This window comes from Dermacentor variabilis, chromosome 2 (genome assembly GCF_050947875.1).
Source record: "Dermacentor variabilis isolate Ectoservices chromosome 2, ASM5094787v1, whole genome shotgun sequence".
Lineage (NCBI taxonomy): Eukaryota > Metazoa > Arthropoda > Arachnida > Ixodida > Ixodidae > Dermacentor > Dermacentor variabilis.
The window spans coordinates 248911166-248937811 of NC_134569.1; the positions used below are offsets into that span (position 1 = coordinate 248911166).

A 26646-nucleotide genomic window follows, 5' to 3' on the forward strand; every position below is an offset into this window, starting at 1 on the left:
GATATTGGTGAAGAAGAAAGACGGTACGTGGCGGTTCTGTGTTGATTACCGTCGCCTAAACGCCGTTACTAAGGAAGATGTATATCCGCTCCCACGAATTGACGACGCCATTGACTGTCTCTTTGCGGCATCTTACTTTTCCTCAATCGATTTACGGTCAGGTTACTGGCAAATTCCTATACACAAGGACGACAGAGAAAAGGCAGCATTTGTAACACCCGATGAACTATTCGAGTTTAATGTGATGCCTTTCGGGTTGTGTAACGCGCCCGCAACGTTCGAAAGGTTCATGGACACGATATTACGCGGCTTAAAATGGGAAGTTTGCATGTGCTACTTAGACGACGTTGTGATCTTCAGGCGAACGTTTAGTAAGCACAACAAACGTTTGGATTTGGTCTTGAACTGCTTGGAGAAAGCGGGTCTTGTGCTCAATTAAAAAAAATGCCATTTTGGGGAACGACAAACTCTTGTGCTAGGCCATCTGGTCGCTAACGAAGGCATCCGACCAGATCCACAAAAGACTGCGGCCGTAGAAGCATTTAGAGTACCCAACTCTGTCAAGCAGTTAAGAAGTTTCTTGGGCTTGTGCTTCTATTTTCGTCGATTCATTCCCCGGTTTGCTGACATGGCTCATCCCCTTACACACCTTCTCCAGAAAGGCGTTCCCTTTGAGTGGACTGCACATTGCGACTCATCGTTTCGCCAGCTCAAGTTCCTGTTGACATCCCAACCAATTCTTTGCCACTTTGATCCTTCATCACCAACTGAGATTCACATCGATGCCAGCGGCGTAGGCATCGGTGCTGTGCTAGTTCAGCGTGTTGGCGACAGTGAGCACGTGATATCTTACGCTAGCCGGTCCTTGAGCCGCTCCGAGCGCAACTACACAGTCACCGAACAAGAGTGTCTGGCGGTCATCTTCGCCGTGCAACGGTTTCGTTCATATCTCTATGGGCGCCCCTTCACTGTGATAACAGATCATCATTCGCTATGCTGGCTTGTGAATCTGCGGGATCCTTCAGGACGACTAGCATGCTGGGCCCTTTGTCTACAGGAATACGATTTCGTTATTTGCTACAAAAGTGGCCGGCGACATGCTGACGCCGATTGTATCTCTCGGATACCACTTCAAACAACTGAATGTGATGCGGACAATTTTGATGAATACATCGCTTTTGTGTCCCCGGAATTTCAGGATATGGGCACCGTCATATACGAGCAGCACAAGGACGAGAGCTTACAACCGCTCTTCGTGGCAGCAGAGGAGTCACCTGCAGGCAGTCGCTTTCGCCTACGTGATGGTGGCGCGCTGTATAAGAAGAGCTACTCGACCACCGGTGCACGCTACCTTTTAGTTGTCCCCAAGAACCTTCGCCACCAAGTATTACACGCCATGCACGATGACCCAACTTCCGGTCATCTTGGTTCCACACGTACACTCTACTGGGCTCAAGAATGTTTTTACTGGCCTAAGATGCGGGAAGATATCGAACGGTACGTCGCCAGCTGCTCTCAATGCCAGCGCTACAAGCGTCCACCACAAGCGCCACATGGCCTGCTTCAACCAGTTCCCCCTTCTAGCGTCCCCTTTGAGCAAGTTGGTATAGATCTTCTGGGCCCTTTCCCGCGATCCTCCAAGGGTAATCGTTGGGTTATCGTTTGCGTAGATCACCTTAAACGCTACTGTGAGACCGCCGCATTGCCATCGGCCACAGCTACAGAAGTTTCTATCTTCTTGCTGGCTAACGTTATACTCCGACATGGACCTCCTCGCATAGTAATCAGCGATCGTGGGCGACAGTTTACCGCGAACGTGGTTGAAGAAACCCTTCGTCTGTGTTCATGTAGCTTCCGCCATTCTATGCCCTACCATCCACAAACTAATGGTCTGGTCGAGCGCACAAACAGAACGCTTGCCAACATGCTGTCCATGTACGTCGATTCAGCACACAAGAATTGGGACAGTATCTTGCCTTTCATTACCTATGCCTTCAATACCGCGAGACACGAGACCTCTGGTTACTCACCATTTTTCCTTCTGTATGCTCGTCCGCCGCGCTACACCCTCGACACCATATTTCCCTACTTCGCTCATGACAACGAATCAATTGATGAGATCCTATGTCGAGCAGAAGAAGTGCGACGCCTCGCTAGGCTTCGCACCCTAGCATTGCAGGACCGGTCCAAGATCCGCTATGACGGGCGTCACCGCCATGTTTACTTCGATCCTGGTGACCTTGTGTGGCTCTGGACGCCGTTGCGAAAGCGTGGCTTGTGCCAGAAGTTTCTCGCCCACTACGTCGGCCCTCACGTTATTCTGGAGCGCCTCGGCGAAGTAAACTACCGCATTGCGCATCTCATGAGCAGTGGACGACGCTCGGCCAAGGCTGAAGTGACACACGTTGGGCGTCTGAGGCGTTACAACCCACGAGATGACTGACTCGCCCGGCGGGCTTCGTCTGCCAGCGGGGAAATGTCACAAGCTGTCATGAACCATGCCTGCCGCGCAGACAACCAGATGAAAGAAAGAGAACGACGTTAGCCAAGCTGCCGGAAGACCGCTCTTCAACAACCGCGCCTATCAACCAGATTCATCTGGTTCTGCATTGAACACCTCGTGTGTAACAATATTATATGGGGCTTTTAAAGTGGGAAATGCATGTGAAAGCAGTGAGTGGTCACTGGTTCATACATGAATTCAAGCACTACAAATGACCCCCTCCCCCTTTTTTATAGCAGCCTTTACTGTCGACTGCAACGAAACAGTGGTGTCCTAAGATGCGCTTAAAAAGCACGGAAGCACGTGGATGTTCTACGTGCAGAATTCAAAAGTGTTTTGAGAACCTTCAGCATGATCTTGCTGCTATAACTGTATGCTTTAAGATGGAGCCCTCCTTTGAAAAATGGTAAAATGAGCGGCATGAAATATTTACTTATTATTCACTTATTTCCCCCTGTAATGTGATTCACTGAAAACCATCTACTTGAAGTACTGCGGTGGTCAACACTGACTGAGCACTTCACTTTCGCTCATCACACAGCTCAATGTGCGTTGCACACTGTCAAGAAGTACATTTCAGTTTGGAGCTTTCTGCCTAGATGCGAGCTTTCACCATTCCGTCCACTAAGCGCAAAAACAAACTTCGCGAAAGTGTTCATGCTAGTTGCCGGCAGGTCACCCGTGGACTCATTCTTGGCTTCCGTACATTAATCTAGTCTGTGATACTATGCCCAATCAACGAAGCGGTTTACTGGTTCGAACATATTGGAGGCCGACCTTGCCGTGATGACCTGTGCGCCACCGTGTCAGCTGGCAGTGAATTTTTGTCACGGCCGTATGTGATATAGCAAGGCTTAATCAGCGGCACTTCATTAATATCCAGCGGCGAAAGTTGCTGTTTGGTGCCGAGTTGACCAAAATCTTGGTAGGGGTCGTATGCCATTCTTATGCCATGAAATCACCACGCCAAGAAAAGTGGGGGATAGGCAACAAATTGAATAGTAGAAAAGTTGTTCACGGCCTCCATGACTGCACCAATGTGCACGTTTCAAAAATCGTGCGAGACACCATACAGCGTCCGACACTTCGGTCACCATATTACATTGGTCATACAGGAGCGGGGTCTGGCTTGGTGCCAGTATGTTTGCTCGCTGCCGCCAGAAAATAGAGTTTGTCCCGTTGCCTAAGCAACCCGCATGCATCAGGGGTTGCTTCTGTGGGTTGCGTGGACAGCAACCCACGAAAGGAACATCAGTACGATTCCTTGACTCGGCCCACCGCAGAGCTAAAGCAGCCGCTGGACCATGCCATGCCACTTTAGGTAGTGCGGTAAAACAGTGCTTCAGGGCATAGTTGCGTTTTTTGAAAGCGCAAGCAACGCCTTTGGCGCAGAGAGCGTGCAGATTTCCTATATTTTGCTGAAATGTAGTAAGGTGTAGCAGAGGTAGCCTCTCGGCGCAGTGAAGTGCGATTGGCGCAGCGGTAGCATCGCTGGTTTTGTGTCAAAAGTTATGGCTAAGACTTTGTAGTCTTGTAGTGTTGTTTGACCAGTAGTGTTGCATCATCCAATTTCAGACCTATAACACTCGCTTCCAAGAAAACAGAACTGTAACAGCTTTTGGGTGGTGAAGCAGAAACCATTTTTCTCAGCCCATTGTGTGAGATTATTCCTTGTTATTTGTAGTTGCCTTAACACATTGATAGATTTGAGGCACGGCAAGCCATTTGTAAATCGTCGATATAATCGTCGACTCTCATTGCAACAGACCTTTATAGTCCAACAAAAAATGTCCATATTATCCGAAGTCCCAATATCCAAAACACTTTACTTTTGAAACATTTGTGTCGCAACATGCAACTGTAACAACATTATTGCAAAGAGTTAGTGACAAACGTCCAAAGTAAAAAAAAAAAAAAAAAAGAAGAAGGTTGCAGTTTTGCCCGAAAGGCAAAGCATCGATTGCGATAACAAATTAGTAAACAGCTTCGCGAAGTAAGGGTAATAGTTTTATCAGCCATACGAAGTTGTAAACATTAGCTTACTAACTAAATTAACAAGCACCGTGTCATGCGTGCACAGGTAAACATGAACACATCTTGCTCAATGACCGTGGAAAGTCACTATCATAACGTTGGAGTGAGGAAGCGCGGCAGCAACAGTGAGTGAATTGACCTTAGTGCTGTCTCTCGCTTCAATGTGAACTAAATGTCAAACGTACAGTGCATACGAAGCCACCGGGACTGGGCTAACTTTGTATACATTGCAGATCGCTACCAAGATACGGCGCCCGTGCAGGCACGCACTTTGTCCATATTGCAGATCGCTTTCAAAATACGGCACCTGTGCAGGCATGCACTTTGTCCACATTGCAAATCGGTTTCAAGATACGGTGCCTGCGCAGGCATGCACTTTGTCCACATTGCAGATTGGTTTCAAGATGCGGTGCCCGGGCAGGTAGGCAGGCAGGCACGCACTTTGTCCATATTGCAGATCGCTTTCAAGATACGGCACCTGTGCAAGCATGCACTTTGTCCACATTGCAAATCGGTTTCAAGATACGGCACCTGTGCAGGCATGCACTTTGTCCACATTGCAGATCGGTTTGAAGATACGACGCCTGCGCAGGCATGCACTTTGTCCACATTGCTGATCAGTTTCAAGATGCAGTGCCCGGGCAGGCACGCACTTTGTCCACATTGCAGATTGGTTCCAAGATACGGTGCCTGCGCAGGCATGCACTTTGTCCACATTGCAGATCGGTTTCAAGATACGGCGCCCGGGCGGGCACACACTTTGTCCACATTGCAGATCGCTTTCAAGATATGACACCTGGGCAGGCACGTACTTTGTCCACATTGCAGATCGCTTTCAAGATACGGCGCCTGGGCAGGCACGCGCTTTGTCCACATCGCATATTGGTTTCAAGATACGGCGCCCGGGCGGGCACACACTTTGTCCACATTGCAGATCGCTTTCAAGATATGACACCTGGGCAGGCATGCACTTTGTCCACATTGCAAATCGGTTTCGAGATACAGCGCCCGGGCAGGCACGCACTTTGTCCACATTGCAGATCGCTTTCAAGATATTGCGCCTGCGCAGGCATGCATTTTGTCCACATTGCAGATCGGTTTCAAGATACGGTGCCGGGCAGGCACGTACTTTGTCCACATTGCAGATCGCTTTCAAGATACGGCGCCTGGGCAGGCACGCGCTTTGTCCACATTGCATATTGGTTTCAAGATATGGTGCCCGGGCGGGCACACACTTTGTCCACCTCACAGACTTCTTTCAAGATATGGCACCCACGTGGCCACGCCGTTAACAGCAGCCAGTGGAGCACAACCTCGCCTCCCCCCTGCCCCTGCGCCTTATGCGTGAAAGCCCAGCGCACTGCCGCCCCACTTTCCTCTCTCCTTCGTGTGCACGATATTGAGCTGTGATTGTTGGCTGACCCTCGCAAGTCAGTTTCCGGCCCGTGCGACCTGGCAAAAGTCCGTTTCATACACCCAATTTTGCCGCTAATTATGCCCGCTGTAGCCAATAGTCCATTGTAGCATGGTGCGTTAAAAGCAAACTTTGTTGCGTTATTAAAATAGGTAGAGGAAACTAAGGTTGAAATATGGTCCATTATATCCAAAAGTGTTGTATGCGGGTCCGTTGTAATGAGTGTAGACTGTATACAGAGTGCATAACAGAGCATGGAATGATTTGATTCAAGGATGAATGCGAGTCTTATGTTTGTAATGCTCTCATACGATTTTACTGGAGAACTTGTTAGTGCAATGGATCTGTAGCTGTTCGGGGATGTTGTGGGTTAACCAGATTTTAGAACTGGCAAAACTACTGCATTTTTCCAATCTGTAGGCATTACCCCAGATTCCCTTATCTTGTTGAAAAACTGAAGCAGTGCCTCTACCGATGCTTGAAATAGGTGTGCCACCATTTTATCGTAGACACAGTCAAGACCTGTTCGCATTTTTTTTTTTTTACTGGCAGAAACAACCCTGGTTATATTTTTGTATTTGTATAAAGGCTAATGTGTGCATGTCCTGGTTTGGTGGACGGCCAGTGACTAAAAGAAGAAAAAGAATGGTGGCATTCGGCACGAGCTAGCACGAAGCGGCTCCTCTGCCAGCAGCCAATCACAAAAAGACATAGATTCTGGGAGGGGGAGCAGAAGAAGACAAGGAAGAAAAGGAAGGCTTTTTTTGTTCTGGGCGAAAGGCCCCTGTGTGGAGTGGAAGAAGCAAAGCAGTCTGGCTGTGGGTCTGAGCTTCAAGACTTTGGCGACGATCCGGCCTCTGTCTGGCCTGTGGTCGTCACTTGGCCCGTGGTCTTCGCTCGTCCTGGTGACATGGCGCTTAACGCAAGAACTTCACACTCCCCTCCTGCGACTCATCCTTACATGACCGATGCCCTGCAGCTGCCCCGACACATGGCCAGTAACTGTAACCGGTCATGGCCCTTACTGTTTTGTATAATTGTTTACTTGTACGAGAACATCTAGAGCTGCATGAACGTTTCTATTAATCTTGACATCTTGTTTAGTTGGTTTGTGTGTCTGATGGTTTGTTTTAATTATATGTTTCATCTTTTATTAACAATCGGCTTTGTTGTTTCTTTTCCCCACTATGGGTTCACCTCAGTGGTAGCCAGAATAATTCGAGCCATGCAAGTGTAGATACACTTCCGGGAAAACAACCCCACATTAACCCATTTGCTGCCGCCCTCCACATGAGAACATAGAAAGAGAACATAGAAAAGTCAAGGCTCAGTACTGCCATCTACCGGTAATATATCCAAGCATCTTCAGATAAGGTGATCAGTGCTGCCGTCTATCAACAGCTTCAGGAAATCCTAAAATCGGCAGCCCGGTGATTCGCCGGCTTTGGCAGTGAATAGGCTGTTATTCCATCATCTCCTGCCACTCTTCCTCGTTTCATGTCTTGCTAGGCCCTTCTGACCTCATCGCTAGTTATAGGAGTTCCTGTATCCAATTCATTACTGTTTCTAATTGAGGCATCCTGACCCCTCTGGGTACTGTACAGGTCAGTATAGAATTCTTCCGCTGCTTTTACTATATCTTCGAGATTGTTGATGATATTACCCTGCTTATCTTTCAGTGCATACATCTTGGTTTGTCCTATGCCAAGTTTCTTTCTCATCAATTTCACACTGCGTCCATTTTTTATCGCTTCTTCAGTCTTTCTCACGTTATGGTTTTGAATATCCTTTATTTTCGCCTTGTTGATCAGTTTTGACAGTTTCGCGAATTCTATCCCATCTCGAGTTGGACACTTTCGTTCTTTGTCGTTTATTAGGTCCTCTGTTACTTTGGAGGGCTTGCCTACTGGTTGCCTTGATGCCTTGCCTCCCACTTCAATTGCTGCCTCTGTAGCCAGCCTAGTTACGGTTTCATTCATTGCCTCTATGTCACTTTCATCTCTGTGTTCTAAGGCTGCATATTTTTTTTCAAGTACCACCATGAATTTGTCTGCTTTTACCCTTACTGCCTCTAGGTTGACCTGTTTCTTCTTGACCAATTTAGCTCTTTCTCTCTTCAAATTGAGGTGAATCCTAGCCCTCACTAACGTATGATCACTGCATTTTACCCTGCTTATCGTTTCTACATTCTGCACTAGGCTGGGATCGGCAGAAAGTATGAAATCAATTTCATTTCTTGTTTCACCATTAGGGATTTTCCAGGTCCACTTCTGTTGCTACGCTTCCTCAAAAAGGTTTTCATTATTTGAAGCTTATTTCTTTCTGTGAATTCTACCAGCATCTCTCCTCTAGTGTTCCTAGAATCGACACTGTAGTTGCCAACTGCTTGTTCACCAGCCTGCTTTTCCCCCACTTTTGCATTGAAGTCGCCCATTACTACAGTATACTGAGTTCGCACTTCGTGTGAATGCGCGACTCTCACACGTCCCCTGATACGTTGTTTTCCCGCATAGCTCCCGTCTCCTGTGATCCGGCTTCGCCGCGGGGCCTGGTGCCTGCGGCGGTCTGTGTGGTTGAAGTGCAGTACAAGAGATGGCGCAAGTGTTGCGCTGCTACCGCCTCACGGCAGGGTTACTTGGGTGCGGAAAGGTGAAGGCGCTTCCTCTTTGGCTGCAGGTCGGCGAGCGCCACGGATTCCCCGCGTGTGCACTGATCCATGCTTCTGCGAGACCATCTCGCGTGGCCTCCTTCGAACGCACCACCGTTCGCGTGACCGTACGCACGAACGACCAGGCGTTGGGATCCAGCATGGGGCGAACATATTCGCTCATTATTCGGTCACGGTGAGTCGGACTTCTAGATTTGTCGCGCGCCCATTGGAATGTTTTGCGGATAGCAACTCGGCTAGCAGGCATTGATCTATGAAAGGTGCAATAAATGCCCTTGTGATTGCGCTACTGTGTTGTCATTCCTTTGTCCCAAGAGCACGGGTTAGAATGCCACAACTTTTCTCATCACTAATACGTCTTCATAAAACTGATCTAATTCCTCATCATAGTGACTGGATGTTGGAGCGTAGACTTGTACTACCTTTAATCTATACCTCTTATGAAGTTTGATTAGGACTACAGCTACCCTCTCATTCATGCTGTAGAATTCGTCAATGTTGTCCGCTATGTCCTTATGGATCAGGAATCCTAGCCCACATTGCTTCTTATCTAGGAGACCTCTACAGCAGAGGACATGTCCGTTATTCAGCAATGTCTAAGCCTTACCAGTTCGTATAATCTCACTAAGGCCGATGATATCCGAAACAATGTCTGATAGTTCCTTAAAGAGTCCTGCTAAGGTAGCCTCACTCGAGATGGTTCGGGTGTTAAACGTTGCAAGGGTCAGTTTCCATTGGCGGCCTGTCTGGATCCAGAGATTCTTAGCACCCTCTGCTGCATTACAGGTCTGACCGCCGCCTTGGTCAGGTGCTCCGCAACTGCTGGGGACTGAGGATCATAGGGTAATTGAGTTAGCCATTTGAGAGGGGGTGGCCGAATACTGCACCAGGAAGGGCAATTCCTGATCTGGTGAGGGAGTGTCTTGTTGAAGCTTCGTGGGCCTTCCTAATTTGGTTGTACCTGGATTAGTATTAGTATAGCCCCACTCACTCTTGGCATCTTGTGCCGGTGACAGGTATCACTCCAAGCTCACCATCATTAAAAAAGAAAGAAAAGAAAAAAAAAGAACTTATAGCTGGATTCAAACTTCCGACTATGGCAACCAAGCATTCACTATAGCTCAGTCAGATAATCCCGCAGGCGGGGAGGCTACCTTATTGCCAACAAGTACAGCCCCGAGGGCCCTACATGCCTAAACACATCTTTGATTTGTCCGCGATAGAAGTGTTTTCCTGATCGCGATGGGTAACTCAATAAAGGGTGATTTTTAAACGGTTCAAGCCTCGTAGTTCCGGAGTTGCACGGGCAAAGTTGACATGGCGTAGTATTGCTGAATGGTTTGAACATCGTGGTTTCGTAGTCACTCGTATGCATGCGGCCATGAACGCGGCTAGATATATGATACATTTTCGGCTAACTTGAACAATACTTAAATGTAATGTAAAAGAAAAAGAAAATGAGGAAAAATAAAAACTTTCAGCGCTTACCGGGAATTCACTAGTAGCGCGTTCAAGGCGGTACACCTAACAACTCATGGTCTCGGCTGCCTGTAGAGTTAATGACGTAAATATACAACGCCGCGAACAAGCCCAAAATGGTAAATGCCGTATAGTATTTACGGCGCCATCTGTACGTTTAAAAAGCGCACCTATTTCCCAACTTTTTCTTTTCTGGCATGTGCTGCAAATATGTGGGAATACAGGGAATTTTTTTCTCGCGCCTCCCACTCTCGGTTTTCGTTGCATGGTTTGTTTTGGAGCTAGTTTGCTCTGGCGCGTCTATATGCTACGACTCGCGCATTGGCGGGTGGCGGTTTAGGTTTTGTTTCACAGGCGGTTTCGGTTTCCTGTGTTGGCAAAACTGATGGCTATCTTGTTACTAATTGCTCAATGGGCGACAGACTGTTTCTTGCTCGTTTAGTGCTCACAGGGGTGCGCATAGGAAGGATGCCACCGTGCATGCATTTCCTTTTCGTTTTTTGGAGACGCGTGACAACTTGCCTCTGGTTGGCAATTAGATGAAGATTAGCATAACTTTGTCACAGGTTTTGCTTTTTTGACGGGCACCCAACCACACAGCTTTCGTGAGTGCACTCACCTATGCAGTTCGATTATGCTATGGATGTAAATATTAGTGTAAGAGCAGGAACATTTAAAGCTGCAAAATATTCTCGTGTGCGCATCATTTTTTATGCCTTAAACTATGATTATAACTGCATCAACTTTTTTATTCTTATAAGTTTATTTCCTTTCTTTATTGTTGTTATTCATGAATAAACAGTACATATATACCAACACAAAATATTTTTTCGTCACTTTACGGACACCCTAGAAAAATTAAGGTAGTTTTTTTTTATATAGGTCCCTCAGAAGAATTGGAATCTGCAATTAAAGAAATCGGCCCTAGACGGTTGCATGTGGCGAAAAAAATCGACCCTCAAAGGGTTACGTGGTGCAACCGTATTTTCAAAGCAACACACGAGTTCTGGCTTTTACCAGGCTAAGTTGTCCAGCGAGAGTCAGTTGTTGACCACTTTCATTACGCCATACAGAAGGTACGGTTTTCAAAGGCTACCTTTCGATATCACATTGGCACCTGAGTCCTTTCAGAAACGAATGTCCGAAATCTTGACTGGCATGCCAGGCGTTGTCAATTTGATTGACGATATTTTAATTTTTGGGAGCAGGAAAGCAGGAAATGACCAGCGTCTTAAGAAAGCATTGAAAAAGCTGTAAAAAGAAGGTATAATGATAAACAAGATGAAGTGTTGCTTCGGCGTCACAGAAGTAGCGTTCCTGAGATGCCTTATCAATAAGGAAAGCATAAAACTGGATCCAAAGAAACTGGATTTACTTAAAAACCTAGAACTACATTGTGACGTAAGAGGTGTGCGCAGACTTCTTGGCATGGCTAATCACCTAGCCAGGTTTATTCCTAATCTGTCACAGATAAGCGCTCTGCTGCGCGAACTTTTGCGAAAAGGTCGAAAGTGGACCTGGGGTAAACCCCAAGAAGAGGCTCTGAATAGCATTAAAGAACTGATATGTTCTGATCGTTGTATGGCAAAATATGACCCAAAGCAGCCGTAAATGATGCCTCCACTGATGCCTCCTCATTTGGCCTCGGCGCGGTCTTGTTCCGAGAGCAAGGTGATGGTGAGCGCAATCCAGTGGCGTTTGCCTCCAGGTCATTATCGTTGACAGTCTTGGTATGCACGGTTCGAGAAGGAAGCTCTCTAGCCCTAACATGGGCAGCGGTGAGGTTTGAGGGGTATCTCAGAGGACTAAGTAAAGTTCGAGACTGACCACAAACCGCTTGTAACGCTGCTGGGCAAAGTACTGCTTGATTTGCTTTGTATTCAGCGCTTCCGGATGAGGCTAAAGCGCTTCATGTTCAAAGTTGAGTAAGTGCCCGGCAAAAAGCTTGTCTTGGCAGATACTTTGTCAAGGTCTCCACTTCGATCGAGCCAGAGAGATCATCAAGCAATGTCTGTATCTGAAGTCAAACGCTTTGCAAAAAGTTGTGTTGATACCGTGGCTGAAGTTAGTGGATTTGAGAAGGCGAAGCAGGGTCAGGCAGAAGATACTGCCTGCCAAATGTTGGTTCGCTTGTGTCGAAATGGGTGACCCCGATATCGCTTCCTTCACGTTTACAGTATATGCAACGATATTGGCAATCTAGGGCGACAATCACAGTTTTTAATGGGGTCTTGATGGAAGACATGCGCCTCGTCATACTGCAGTGTCAAAGGGCCGAAGTCTTGAGTCACCTACGTGGTGGTGACCAGGGAATCACTAAATGTTGAGCATGTCTGCGTTGCGTGAGTACCTATGTGTGGTGGCCGGGACTAAGCTCAGAACTAGCAAAGTTAGTAACAAACTGCAGAGAGTGCTGCAGAACCAATGATCTCGTCCGACACACCGATGCTGCCTTGACAGAAAGCCGGCATTGACCTTTGCCAAATTAAGGGGGTGGATTATCTGGTTGTTGTTGATTACCTGTCATGATATCCAGAAGTTGCTAGTCTTGCAGCGACTACCAGTGACCACATATTAACCAGTTTAAGAGCATCTTCACACTGCATGGTATTCCTGAAATTGTGTTCTCAGACAATAGATCGCAGTTTATCTTGTCAGCATTTTACTCTTTTTCTCAAAAATATGGGTTCCGACATGTCACACCCAGCCCGAGATATCCACAGGCTAACGGAGAGGTTGAGAGGATAGCTAAGATGATAAAAAGCCTTATTCAGAAATCCTGTCACCCATACCTGGCCTTATTAGGGTATGGACCTTTGGGGAAGACTCCAGCCGAGCTCTTGATGGGCCGGCGACTGTGTACTATGATTCCCTGCACTCCATAAAGCTTTCACCCAAGGTCATCAACCTGAAACGGGTTCGCGATGAAGATCTTGTAGTCAGGGAGAAGCAGAGAAGGAACTTCAATTGTGTGAGTGTTCTTTTTTTTGTGTGCCAGTGCTGTGATATTGCCCGACGACTCCAAGATTAAAAAAAAAGGGGGGGGGGGAGGGCGAAGAAGATGTGGCGTTGCCTCGAACGCAACCAGCGTTCTGATTAACGCACACCAGAACGGAACGCATCAAAGAGCTCCGGTGTTCCACTGAGCGACGCCCGCGTTGCAAGACTGCTGCGGCATCCAAGCTTGCTGGTGACATCCCCGCCCGCCAGCATATATAAAGGGGTGTGCTGACAATAAATGATGGGGGGGGGGCTTCTTGGTTTGGGGCTTGGACTGTTGTCTGTTGTGTTCTTCCAACAGTGCATCTGCCCCGACACAGTGGCAGCAATGCTACACCTGGTTAAACATCTTACGGAGTGCGTGGGCAATGATTTTTCTTAACATTGTTCCTATTTTGTTGCTTTTGTCTGTAGTTATGCTGCTGCTTTGTTTAATTCTGTATATGTTTTCTATGCAATCATCTACAAGTATCTACAGTAAAACCTCGTTAATTCAAACTCGGTTAATTTAAAATGCCGGATGATTCGAAGGTTGTCTGCGGTCCCGCATTTTCCAATGTAAATTTGACCTGATAATTCGAACCAGTGGCCTAGGTCAATCCGGTGAATTCAAAGATTTGGGGTGCTATGCGGCAATTCCCAATCTCCATTTCACTGCAAACCCGACAGAACGACGTCCATTCAGAGCCGCGAGGCGACGCCACATGGCAATCGCAATTATTTATAGACGAAGCACCCGACCTGTAGTACTACTAGCACAAAAATCAGTCCACGGTATGACCCACGCACCGCCGAAACGCGTGCCTGCAGAGGAGAAGACATGCTTCACTGCAACGCAGTAGGCATACCAGTTTCTGTTACGTGCTCTCGTCCCCAACTCCGCACGCTCCTTGCAGTCACAGCGGTCGCAGCGTCAGCGTGTGTTTCATGCCGCTGCCACTAGCTGCCGTTCACCCATTCTCTCTCTGCGTCTGCGGTGACAAGTGTGCATGCAACGCCAGTCTGTGCCGTTTCTTTGTGTGCGGTGGTTAGGGGCGTTGCAGCTAGCGTAGTGTTCTTTTTTCTGAACTGTGCAGAAGTGCCAGTGAGTGAAGATGTCAAAGTATAAGACTTTACCACTGCAGTAGAAGTTCTGCTTGATCTAAGAAATGGGTAAGAACACAACAACGGCAAGGATTACTCCATCGACCTCCTCGGGGCCATATGTCTTATTGTGTATGCATGGAAGCAAGTGGAACCCACTTTGATCATGTGGCGTTTTGAACACGCTGGCTTCTCGAAGGAAAGCACCATCAATGGTGATACTGACTATTCATGTGCACTTGATGAAGAAGGAGCTGAGTATTGCGACCGCATCAATGCACTCTGCACAGAGGATAGCGAATCCGGTCCAGTCGGCCTTTGCTGAGTATCTGAACTTTGAAAATGATCAACAAATGTGCCACTCAGACTTGGAGAGTGAAGCTACCGCTGACGCGACCATGTCTGATGACAGCAACGACGACGCTACCGAGCCCTCCCAAGCACCCGCTCTCGGGGAAGTTATCGGATCGCTGAACGCTATGTTCAGTTTTGTTGAGTGCCACGGTGGAAACTCTCAAATGCTGCACGTAGTTGGGCAACTAGAACATGACCCTTAGAGCCTCAAACTACAGGACACGGCAAACCAGTATTTCCGATTACTTGAAGTAATCCAGAGATTGCCGAATAAAGGTAGTGCATTCCTGCAGCAAAATTTTTGGCTGTGTTGCATTTGTTTGTGTTCAGTTAATTAAAAGATTTCTTGCGATCCCGATGACTTCGAATTAACGAGGTTTTACTATATTATGACTTGTATAATGATGGTCCCTGTTTACATTACCTTTGTTCCTGGATTTGTGACGTGTTTTGATAAATCAGTTCCTCATGCTCTTATTTCACTTTGCAACCTCCTTATTCCATGACCCACCTAGGGGCCTGTAACTCATGTTAAATAAATAATTAAATAAGTAAACAAATACATAAATAAACAAACAAATAAATAACTTTCTACTTCATGCTGTTAGTCCTTGTGCTGTAAGTGAATGCTGCGATAATGGTCTAAGCATTGTCGCAATGCAGCAATATTCAATTAGTACTGGAACAGAGTTCATGTGGTTTTGTAATGCATCACTGCTAACATGTATGCCAATGAAATATGTAATTGAATCCAAGTCTAAATCCATCAGAAGTGAAAATTTTTGCTTTAGCCATTCGGTATCATGCAGATGAGTTTGGAAAGTTCAGCTGCTTTACAGTTTCCTTGCGTGCTGTTGTACAACACATGCGGTTGGCTGATAGCCAAGTAGTTTTGACAATTGCGCCAAAACTCATCACGAAAGTGCTCCATTTCCAGAGGAAGCTTTATATCAATACAGTCAAACCTCGATATGATGAAGTCGTACTTGCAGCGAAAAAGCTTCATTAAATCAGGAATTTTGTTAGTTTGACGTTTTAAAGTTTCAGCAGTAATGACAACTTCAGAAATTCCCAGAGCATTCTTGATTAATAGTATTTTGTCAGTAAGCATTTCTAAAGAAACTGCAAGAAGTTCAGACCACAATAATGTGGTTATGAGCATCAGTGAGTGCAGTGCAGATCACGCCAAGAGCTAAGTGGATGATAGTAGATAAAACCTGCGTGTGTTGTGCCACTGTAAATATTGGCTGCCATGGTTGATTGTGCTTAGTGCCCGCAGCCGTCATTAGATGGTGCCAACAAATTAAAAGCAAAAGTGTAAAAGCATGAGAATATTCGCCCTGATTTTGAAAAAAAAAAAAAAAAAATCACGGTATTACCAAATAGGCTGTGCCTTGATGGGCATAGCAAAGAGTGTGGTGGAAAAGAGTTGACTGACAGCAAAGAAAGTGAAACCTAAACTTGCCTCTTTTTTGAGCAGTTGTCAAAATCTATGATGTCATGGGCAGCTAGAGCAAGAACTTCAAGGCGCTATACCACCCCTTGTCAGTCGTCTGTGTCTTATCTGGCTTAACCAAGACTGCACCTAGTAAGTGATCCTAGTGCTATTGGAGAAGCGTAATAGACCAATACAGCCTAACTCAGCATTCCCCCCTTGGTTGTTGTGCAACGAGTCTGCCTATTAGAAGGCAAACTTCAAACTATGTCACAAGAACTCAAAGCTTGCAGCACAGAAGGACATACACAATAGTATCTTGCATTAGTCCCGTTCTCGGCATGCACTAAAGACAGTAGTACTATTCCTGTATCAGACTACACACTTCCACGATGCATGACATAATCCATGCAGTGTCACTCAGGCTCAAAAATGTGGCCCTTGCTTTGTGCAAAAGTGTTGCCTTATCCATTTCTATCTTCGCTGACACTAGCTAAAGCCTACATAACTTAGCCGATATGAGGACAAAAGTATCAGGTGGCTCTGGTTGGATCCACGGGAGAAAATACTGCCATTAGTCTCCTCACAATTGGTAGTCATTACAAGCCATCGGAGACATGGCAGTACTCCAAACATTACCTTCAACATGTTTTTCGAAAGATATACCCTTAAAATATGGTCTAGGCTCTGGGTTCAGATTTTCAGAAGCAACTAGACAAAGCAAGAAGTCGTTTTTAGCACTAGAAACATTTCACATGCACTGAAGCCTTTTGGCAAATCAGTTCTGGGGAAGCCCGCATGATGAGGGAAGGTTCACAAAAGAGAAAATTGTCATCCGCTCGCAGTAGCACAAAGCACAGTCAGGTGGATGACAACTTTCCTTTTTATGCAGCCTTTTCTGCAACGCAAGGAAATTGCAACAGTTTTTTCAACACAGCAGGCATTTGCACCACACAGCAACTTTTTCTGAGAGCAGCGCTTCAAAATCTAATGATTGTAAAGACATCTATGGTGCTAATTCGTGGCCTATTTTGTTATTGCTTCTATGTTAAAAATTGTGGGTGTTGCAGTTTTCTTTATTGGATCAATGAAACAGTTCAATTTGTTCTAGTGGTCTGAAAGCTGGTGGTACAAAAGAACACATTAAAGAGGCAAATGCAGAGAAGCAAGGGAGTGCTAGTCTATGTTAAGAGAACTTGCCAGTGCCTCGTAACAGCACTCGATACACTGCCAGCCTACAAGCACGCATAGCAAAGCAGCTTTCATTCTCAGCAGAGAAGCACCTGCTGTATACTTTTTTTGTGAGACCACAGAAGTGGAGGTGCACTTAAGAAACTGTGCAGAACCTTTTCAAGCAGCTCACATTTGCAGCCAAGCCAAAGCCTTTGGTGTTACCTGTGAGTCTAGCAGCATAGGTGTGCCACCCTCACCGTGTTCAGAGATGTCCGTGTCTGAAGAGTCGTCAAAAAACTGCATGCAAAAGAACCCCCTTCACCTTTTACACAACTAACGTGTGGCTGCACACCAAAATTCATTGCAAACACATTGTAAAAGCAGGGTTCAGGATCTTTGGGTGCTTGAAGTATCATGATCTGGACATGGAACTCGCATTAAAGGTTTAACAAAGTTAAGCAGCGATGCTGGTTATGCAAGAATGCATGTTGCACTGGGCAACTTCCCAGTGCAACACTATGCGTTGGATTTAATCATATTTTTGTGAAGTCGCATGCAGAGGCATAATTCAGACATAAATATTATCAGGATTACCATAAAGCTGCACCTTGCTTCAACAAAGGGCAACAGTAAGAGAGCGGTGATGACTGCATGTACAGACATGGAGCTTTTGCCAGCAAATAAACCAGGCAATTTTTATACCAATCTGGGCGTTGTCTCATGAAGTTACTGGCATGGCCCACACATGCTGGTACTTTCTTTCTTCTTTCACGAGGACTGTAACTGCTGATGCATATCTTAAGCAAAGCAAGTTATACACAGGTGAAAATATAGCATATCTTGCAACATTAGGCTGACATAAATGCTCAACACATGCAACTGGAAATATTTTTAACTGAAACAAGGTACTATACAATGTTTTCGAAAATGACCGCCATGTTCTCACACAGAATATGGCTTAACAATCCTTCATATGATTTCACTTGATTATTGTTTTACATGACTCAGGCAGTATGCACAATTTCATATTGACAAAAACAAAGAACAGACATCTGTTATTTCAACCCTCATGGGAACGATGAAAAGATTCAATTATCCAGTGGGTCAAATTAAACTAGATGCAGGAAGAATGCTAAAACACAGTGTTCATTCATATGGCAGTATTTACCCTATTCTAACACACCCTCGAATCAAACTTGAGGCAACTTTCAATGTGTCCAAAGTAGAAAACGTAGGAATGACATTCGGTCTCCTCAACGAAATAGAAATTTCATGTACGCCTATTTTTTAGCTAGAATAAAATGACAACTATTCCACTCTATGGAGATGGAATGGCAGCAAAAGCTAACAGTCAAAGCTCTCAAATGAAAAGCAAAGTGCTTTCGCTGCCATTCCATCTTCACAGATTGGAATGGTTGTCATTTTTTTTTTGTTGCAAGTCTGGCGTCCGTTTGTTGAGAGGTGCCCGGGCTCGCGATTGTCGTTTTCGTTCAGCATCACGGGAACAATGTTCTTCGTTGGTGGTCATTTCGCGCCGGCGCCGTTTACATTCTCGTTGCTGTTCCCCCTTGCGCTACTCATACGCATGTTCTTTGGGTGTACAAACTATACATGTCAGCCACATCGATAATGCAGCTGTTTTTAGCACCGATACCTCTCCTATTTATATACTGCGATAACCTTGATATCACACTATTGTTCACAGCAAGCAAAGTGATTAGCCATGAACCTTGCAGGATTATGAGTCATTGCATTTTTTGCTTGCTTACAGGGGAGTATGAGCCATTGCTCATGGGGTATGAGCTATTGATTTCTGTACACCAAAAAAACTACGGAAGGTTAGTCACATACAGCTTTCGCGGTAAAATTGTTGCACAATGGTGGCTTGTTTATTAAAACCATCTTCACTAGATGGTTGTTTTGAAGTCAACTCCGCCGCAGTACATCCGAGTTACGCAGTAAAGCAAACAACCTTAGCAAAGACAGTTTTGGTTTCGTGAACGATTGCACCACGCTGGCAATTTCAGGCCCAATTTTCTTTTAAAGAGGAAAGGCGTACATTAGATATTGCGGGGTTCTCCTCCGTGCTCTTGGGACAAACGAACGACAGTACAGTGGTGCAAACAATCACAAGGGCATTTATTGCACCTTTCATAGATCAATGCCTGCGAGCCGAGTTGCTATCCACAAAACATGCCGATGGGCGCGCGACAAATCTAGAAGTCCGACTCACCGCGACCGGATAGCGAGCGAATATGTTCGCCCCATGCTGGATCCCAACGTCTGGTTGTTCGCGCGTACGGTCACGCGAACGGTGGCGCATTCCAAGGCGGCCACGCGAGACGGTCTCGCAGAAGCATGGATTGGCGCACCCGCGGCACGGCACGTCCGTACTGCTTGCTGTCCCGAACCCCAGAGAGCAAGCGCCTTGTCTTTCGGCACCCAAGTAACCCTGCCTGTCGGCGGCGTTAGCAGCGCTACACTCGCGCCATCTCTCGTACTGCGCCTCAACCACTCCGACCGCCGTGGGCGCCAGGCCACGTGACGAAGCCGGATTACAGGAGACGCGCTATGCGGGAAAAACATTAGGGGACGCGCGAGAGTCGCGCATCCCCATAATATAGACATTGTGAGTCACAGTTACTGGTTGCAAATTTTCCTAGGACGGACCAAAAATAAGCGTTTTTAACGAGAGATGAATCGTGTTCAACACATTCACTGTCCCCTGACATTCGCCTAAAGGAGTCGCTATAGAGGTCCCTATAGAGGTGAGGCACGTGCATGCAGACTGTTTCCTAATTCTATCCTAATGGAATGCGAAGGAATTCACCCAGTGAGACCTGTAGGCAGCGGCGTAGTAAAGGGTGGGGGGGGGTGCCAGTTGGGGGGGGGGTGTCATATATGTCTGAAGACCTTCCACTTACCTCTGGCTTGACTGGACGCAAATGGTAAAGAATGTTCCGGTAACAAGCAGCCCGAGCTCATGTACCCGACGTACCAGATGTGTAGCGCCGCAGAATTGTAGGCAACATCCTACAACAACATCCTACATCCTTTAGCAACATCCTACATAACAATTGCACGAATGTGCGGGCTAATAACTTTATTTCACTAAATGGTTTCTGTGTCGTCAGTATGTATACAGTGTTCCAATTATCAGTTTTATATCATTTGTATTATTTTTTTACCAGTTTCGCAGTGTTGAATAAAAACACTGTCTTCTAGTCCTAGCTAACCATCTCTTAATGGTCTACTTTATCATCATCATAACTGGATGTTGGGGCATAGGCTTGTACTAACTTTAATCTACACCTCTTATTAAGTTTGATTACAACTACTGCTACCCTCTCATTAATGCTGCAAAATTCATCAATGTTACCATCAATGTCACCCTTATGGATTAGGAATACTACCACCTATTGCTCCTTATCTGGGAGACCTCTATAGCAGAGGACATGGCTGTTAGTCAGCACTGTATAGGAGGCCTATACAGTACCTACGCCTATACCAGTTCTTCTAATCTCGTCAAAGCCAATGATATCCCGAACAATATCTGATAGTTCCTGAAAGAGTTCGACAGAGTTCGGCTGTTAAAGGTTGCCAGGGTCAGATTCCATTGGCGCCCTGTCCGGGTGCAGAGATTCTTAGCACCCTCTGCTGTATTACAGGTCTGACTGCTGCCTTGGTCAGGTGCTCCGCAGCTGCTGGGGACTGAGGGCCATGGGATAATTGTAGGAATCATGAGGGAGGGGGTGGCCGAATATTGCAACAGGGAGGCCAATTCCTCTTCTGGTGGGAGAGTGCCTTTGCTGAAGCTTAGTGGGCCTTCCTAATTTGGTTGTACCTGGATTAGTGCAGCCCCACTTGCTCTCAGCATCTTTTACCAGCATCAGGCGTCACTCCAAGCCAGCACTATATTGGCACAACTGCAATATATCAGTTGTGAAATGTTTGCTGTTTTCTCAAAACCACAATTTTGAGGATGATGCCGTATTGGAGGTGCATTATCTCTGCTTCTACTTGTGCTATCACTGTAATTCATATTTTTTTAATCAGAAAGGCAGAACACATGTAGAGTGCAAATATACGAAATAACATTGTTGCATTTACTAGAAAATGTTTAAGAAATGTTTCTTTTTTTAGCAGTTAGGTGGATTTCTCTCAATGAAGTTTGCAATGTTCTCATTTGATACAAAATTGGGTTAGAACAGTATACTTGCTTATTTGCGCTCTTTGTTAGTTCCACATCATTTTCATATCTCGATATTTATTATGTCATGCACAGTTTGGTAGATAGCTCACCTCCAAGCAAATTATGCAATAAAGCTGAAGTTCTTCAATTTCTGGAAAGTTATTTACTCTGCAAGAAAACTGGATGTATATTAGCACGTTGAGACACAAACTCAGCGAGTTTCCTCAAAATCGACAAAGAATTAAAAAAAAAAGTTTTCAGGTGCAAGGTCCCCCCCCTAACTCAACAAAAACTTCTCTAAACAAAATCGTCTTGGGTGCTAGAGCCTGCATTACTTTGGCACTGCGGGCGGCCCAGTATGGGAGTACGGAAAGAAATATGAAATAGTGCACCAGTGACGTCGATAACTCTATCCTCTCTCTTGCGAGTGCAGACCAACATAGTGCAAGCTCCTGCTGGCACAGGCTTCATCGTGGCCTTCTCTCTTTGTTTTTGCATGGTGACTCCAGGAATCGCCGTGATGCGTGCTCTATTCTGTTCTCAATCTTGTGGCGGTACCGCAGCTCGGATAATCAAGTTTGCCAATAGCAGCAAACAAGGAAAGGCGTTATGGATCAGAATGAAGAGAACTCATGATTGTCATAGCATTGGCGCCTGCACAGCAAGGAAGCAGGTGGGATTCTCTGATAGGCTGAGGAGATCAGCGTCACTGACACGCTATTTAATTTTCGTTTGGGTTCAGGGCAGACGGCAGCCAAAATAATGCAAGCCGTAGTACCGACGACAATTTTTGTGAAGTTGTTGTTGGTCAACATATGACTGTCGGGATTCAATTTCGCAAATGCAATACTGCCTCTAAAATTTCTAATTAAGAATTTATTAAAATATCATGTTACTTGTGAGCCATAATTTCCATGGTGCTGCATCTGTATTGACTGCCAAGCCTTACAGCCTCACAGCAGATGTGCAAATGCGCTTATCACAGGTTATCACTGCTGCAGCACCCTGTGTTATTTGGTGGAGAAAATAAAACCATCTGTATACCTGCTACATTCACTATCTGTGGGAGTGAAAGTGAAAAGGGGGCGCCCTGGGGGACATGCGCGGTATCCAAGGCAGCTTTGCTGGTGCTGAAATATCAGCCCCCACCCACTCCTCGAAAATTTTCAATAGCCTCGCCTTCCTGACTACACCCAAGTTTGGGTGGGGGGGTGACAGAAGACCTATGGGCCCAGGTGCCAGAAGACCTAGCTAGGCCACTGCTCGTAGGTAACATACATCTTCCAGAAGTGCTTAAATTTAAGGCGGACGATCATTGGTCGAGATAAGGAACAGACATACAATATTGGTGGAAAAAAAGCAGGGAAAAGAGTGACCTGACTAGATCCATTATAGGCATAGGTAGAGGTAGAAGGTGTCCTGTCCGCTCTTGTAGAGCAGTGATGCGAGCGAAAGACTGACACTATACTCCGATGTAGCCCCGGTCACAAGTCCCGTGTTATTAGACAGGCACTTTTTATCCTTTTTCATCAGCGACGTCACAGGGCCCGTGCTCGTCCGTGCTTAGCCAGAACAGAGATAACTGATAACACTGCATCCCTCCCCTTTCTTTCGGGAAGTGTTACAACACACAGAGAACAAATTCAGTGCAGCAACGTCGATAGGTGGTACTGTTGCTTGCAATGACACCAAAGCTGCCTTAGTTGTTTTCGACGAAGCAGTTATCTTGTTCCAAGCACGTCTCTTTTTGCGGACCACATTCCGCATGCTTGATTTCAAACGCGAGTCCCACCCCATCAGAATAACGGTACAAAAACACGCACGGATGTACGTACGGCAGCCTGGCTAATAAACGTAGTAACAAAAGTACGAGGTAAAAGGGAGCGAATTAACAATGAAAATATTTACATGAACGATGCGAAAAGAGACTGTGGGGCGCGAAACACTGCCCAACAAAGAGAAGCCTCGGGCGCACGCAGACGATGCGAAGGCACCATGCCGTCAGCACGCGGCCGTGCCGGCTCGAGAAGAGGAGGAGGCGCGCACCAGGGCCAATCAGAGGGCTGCACCTCAGAGAAGTGCGTGCTTTGCCCAATCAGCATCGCTCTTTCCGAATTCCACCCTTCGAAAACGTCACCGATAATGTCGCTCACAGAATGCCTTCGTCGTGTTGAAAGGCGCCAAAATGAAGTATGGGAAACCAGCTTTCAAACAAGACCAAGATGGCGGCGATCGCCTTGCATCGTCCGGAGCTTTGGCGGCTTGAAATTAGGGCAAATTTTTGAGCTGGGCCTTCAATTCCGGCCCAGCGACGCTTACAAATTGCCGTTTTTTTAATACTTCGAGAAGGAACTGAGCAATAATACTTTGTGGGATAATACCTTGGACATTGAATACTTCAAAATCGAGATTTTTTTTCTTATTTCGCATTTTTTTCGATTTCAAGGCCCGCGTCGCCCCTTAAGAGGGGAGGCTTTGAAAATCAACTTCCTTATTTCTTCATGGCTTTTCATGAAAATTGGCACAAGTGTTTAGAATGTCTCCCTGATGCTTCCATAAAAGTTTCAGAGCGATATCTTGAGAACATTTTATTCAATTTTATTGAGCGGAGAGCCTCGGGAACTTAAAAAACATGATAGAAGGCTTGCTAAATGTGTGCTGAAGGTCGTGACATCCTTGCATTTTTTTTTTCGCAACACGAATTTTTTGGGGTGCCATATTTTATGTTACCTTCACATCAAGCACACTTTCAGGGTAGACGAATAGCCATATCATAAACTTACAACGGCTCAGAATAAGAAAGCAAGAATGTCACGACCTGCACTGCAGCCCAAGCAACGTGACAAAAAAAAAAAACGGAGTCGAAATATCTTAAACGGTAACAAAGAAATCAGCTCCAGAAACTGAGCAGAAAGGCAGAAAAACTGTTTTGAGAAAACGGCTCTTAAAGTTTCACCTTCTCCTCAGTTCTGTAAAAGGCACCAAATTTGTAGTCTTTGGGGTGCTTTGTGATGTGGGGCTTCTTGTACATGTGGCCTCTGGTTTGGTGTGCTTCCCCCCCCCTCCCTTTTCTTCTTATAGGGCATTCTTTGCTGCTGCTGCTCTACAAAGAGCATGGTGCCCAAGTTTCAAACCATGTGACGTGCAGAACTCTGTGTGGGCATGAATATAGTTCCAGTGTACATTCAGGCAGCCTGTACCCGCAGGTTGCCCGATTGATAGCAATCTCCAGTACAATCAGTGAGGAATCTTTTAATTTTTGCAGAATTGACCATGTTACTGAATGAAGGCTCTGAGTGTCAGCACCGTCCCAAGTCATCTTTACTTGACAATGGCTGTAGAACTTAGGATCAGAGAGCCAGTGTTAGATATGCAGCTGCTAGGTGCTTTCCAGAATTGTACTTTTGTATGATGCCTCAATTACTTCTGCAGCCAGGTGTCTGTGCCAACCCAAGGGGCCTAGTGAACAGAGCTCATAATGAGGTTCTCTTTATGAAGGGGTGGTATGACAGATATTGCTATGAGCTATAGTGACAATAGAGTGAACGCGCAATATGCTTGGTTGCGGGTCCGAGGTGCCAACGTGCGAAATGCCTAGCTGCAGATACAAGGTGTTGACGTTCGATGCGCTTATTCACGCAGTCCGAGGTGCCGACGCGCGAAATGCCTAGACGCGGGCTTGAGGAGTCGACACTCGATGCTCTTATTGGCGCACTCCGAGGTGCCGACGCGCGAAATGATTAGCCGCGGGCTCGAGGAGCCGACGCTCGATGTACTTGTGCCGTCAGAGGTGCCAATGCACAACATGCTTAGGCAAGGGCCCGAGATGTCCGCGCGCGATGTGCTTGATCAACGAGTCGGAGATTCCTATGCGCGAAATGCTTAGCCGCGGTACGAGGATTGCATGCGCAATGTGCTTGGTCACGAATTCCGAAACACCGTGTGCTGAAAGGCCTAGCCGCATGTCCGAGGATTGCGCGCATGAATCTTCGTCGCGAAGTCCGCATCGCCGATGATCGGAATACTTTGCCGTGGGTCTGAGACGTCCACAAACGTAGGGATTGGCCACGCTACACAATGTCCGCGTAGCACCCGTTTTGACACGTTGAGATTACGGCGAGTGGAGACTTCCAGGCTCGCGAGGTGCAAAGAGCCGTGAAAGAGCCGAGCAGACGACGCAAGCACCGGACCAATGGCGAACCGCGCTGGAGTTACGTGGCGGGCGCGTCCAATCGCAGACTCCCGCACGACCTTCAATCATTTGCTTTTTGTGCGCTTGTTTCTGTATGGAGAAGATAGCTGAAGCAGCAAATTTAAAGACGGAGAAATGCGCTTTCCAACGAGACCAAGATGGCGGCTCTCGGTTGAGCCGTTCCGGAGATATCGTGGCTTGAAAAACGCGATTCTTTCTTGATTTCCGCGAAATTTTTCGCCACCTTGGCTGATAAAACAAATTTTTTAGAGCACTTCTACGTGGTTTATATGGATGATATTTCGGAATCAGATGGAAAAAGAATTATAGAAACTGAAAATGTGATTTTCAAAAAATCGATTTTTTGGCCATTTTTCGCTATGTAAAACCCGCATCGCCCCTTAAAGGGCCACCCTCGCAAACTCGCATTTTAGATCATGATAACAGGGGAAAGGCGCGGTATTCCGGAACCAAATTTTGGAGGAAGGTGCGGAAACGCATCAGAAATGCAAAAATTCAAAGATTGAAAATTCTATTTTTGGGCCGATTTTCGGTACAGAAAAGCTGGGTCCCCCTTTAATCCATACACATATCAACCGAAGTCAAAACTTCTTTTTGTATGATCAATGCCATTTTCACTATGCTTACGACTCGCATTACATAGTATTACGCTTACGGTGCTGCAGTACCCTGCAGCCTTTTGAGCATCAACTCCATTCATTCGCAACGTTATCGTAACTCAGTGTGTTTGGTATGACGGCCACTTCGAGAGACGAGGGATTTTGATAGCCGAGGAGTGTGAAATTTTGCTGTGGCACTGCGGCTCGACGTCAACGAGTCGTCAATTCACGGATGGTGGGTCCAAGGGGCCGTTCTTTTTAAACGCAAGGCCCGTCGGAAAGGCTCCGTAAACTTTGTAGTGGCCTGCACTGTCCCTGAATTAAATGTTTGTGTGGTCTTTTAAGAAGTACTTAGTCTCAAACGAGCTTGACAGCATGGATGACTTAATTGTCGGGCTATCACATTTGGCAATAGTTTCGCTTTCACGAGACTCGGCTCGGCACTCTTGGCACTGAGAGCAAGCTTCGCACAGCACCAAAAACACGTGTTGGGGACACT

General features: G+C 46.3%; 1 protein-coding gene across 4 annotated transcripts in view; it reads right to left on the minus strand.

Annotated features, from left to right (window-relative positions):
- The window catches only part of Lrch (Leucine-rich-repeats and calponin homology domain protein), a 246742-nt gene that overhangs the window by 143179 nt on the left and 76917 nt on the right, over positions 1-26646 (minus strand). For 3 of the 4 annotated variants that reach the window (XM_075682826.1, XM_075682824.1, XM_075682822.1), the window contains exon 8: positions 17366-17440. The exons of the other annotated variant lie outside the window; for it this stretch is intronic. In XM_075682826.1, coding sequence (XP_075538941.1) covers positions 17366-17440 — 75 coding nt within the window. The remainder of the gene's footprint in view (positions 1-17365; positions 17441-26646) is intronic. 4 annotated transcript variants of the gene reach the window in all.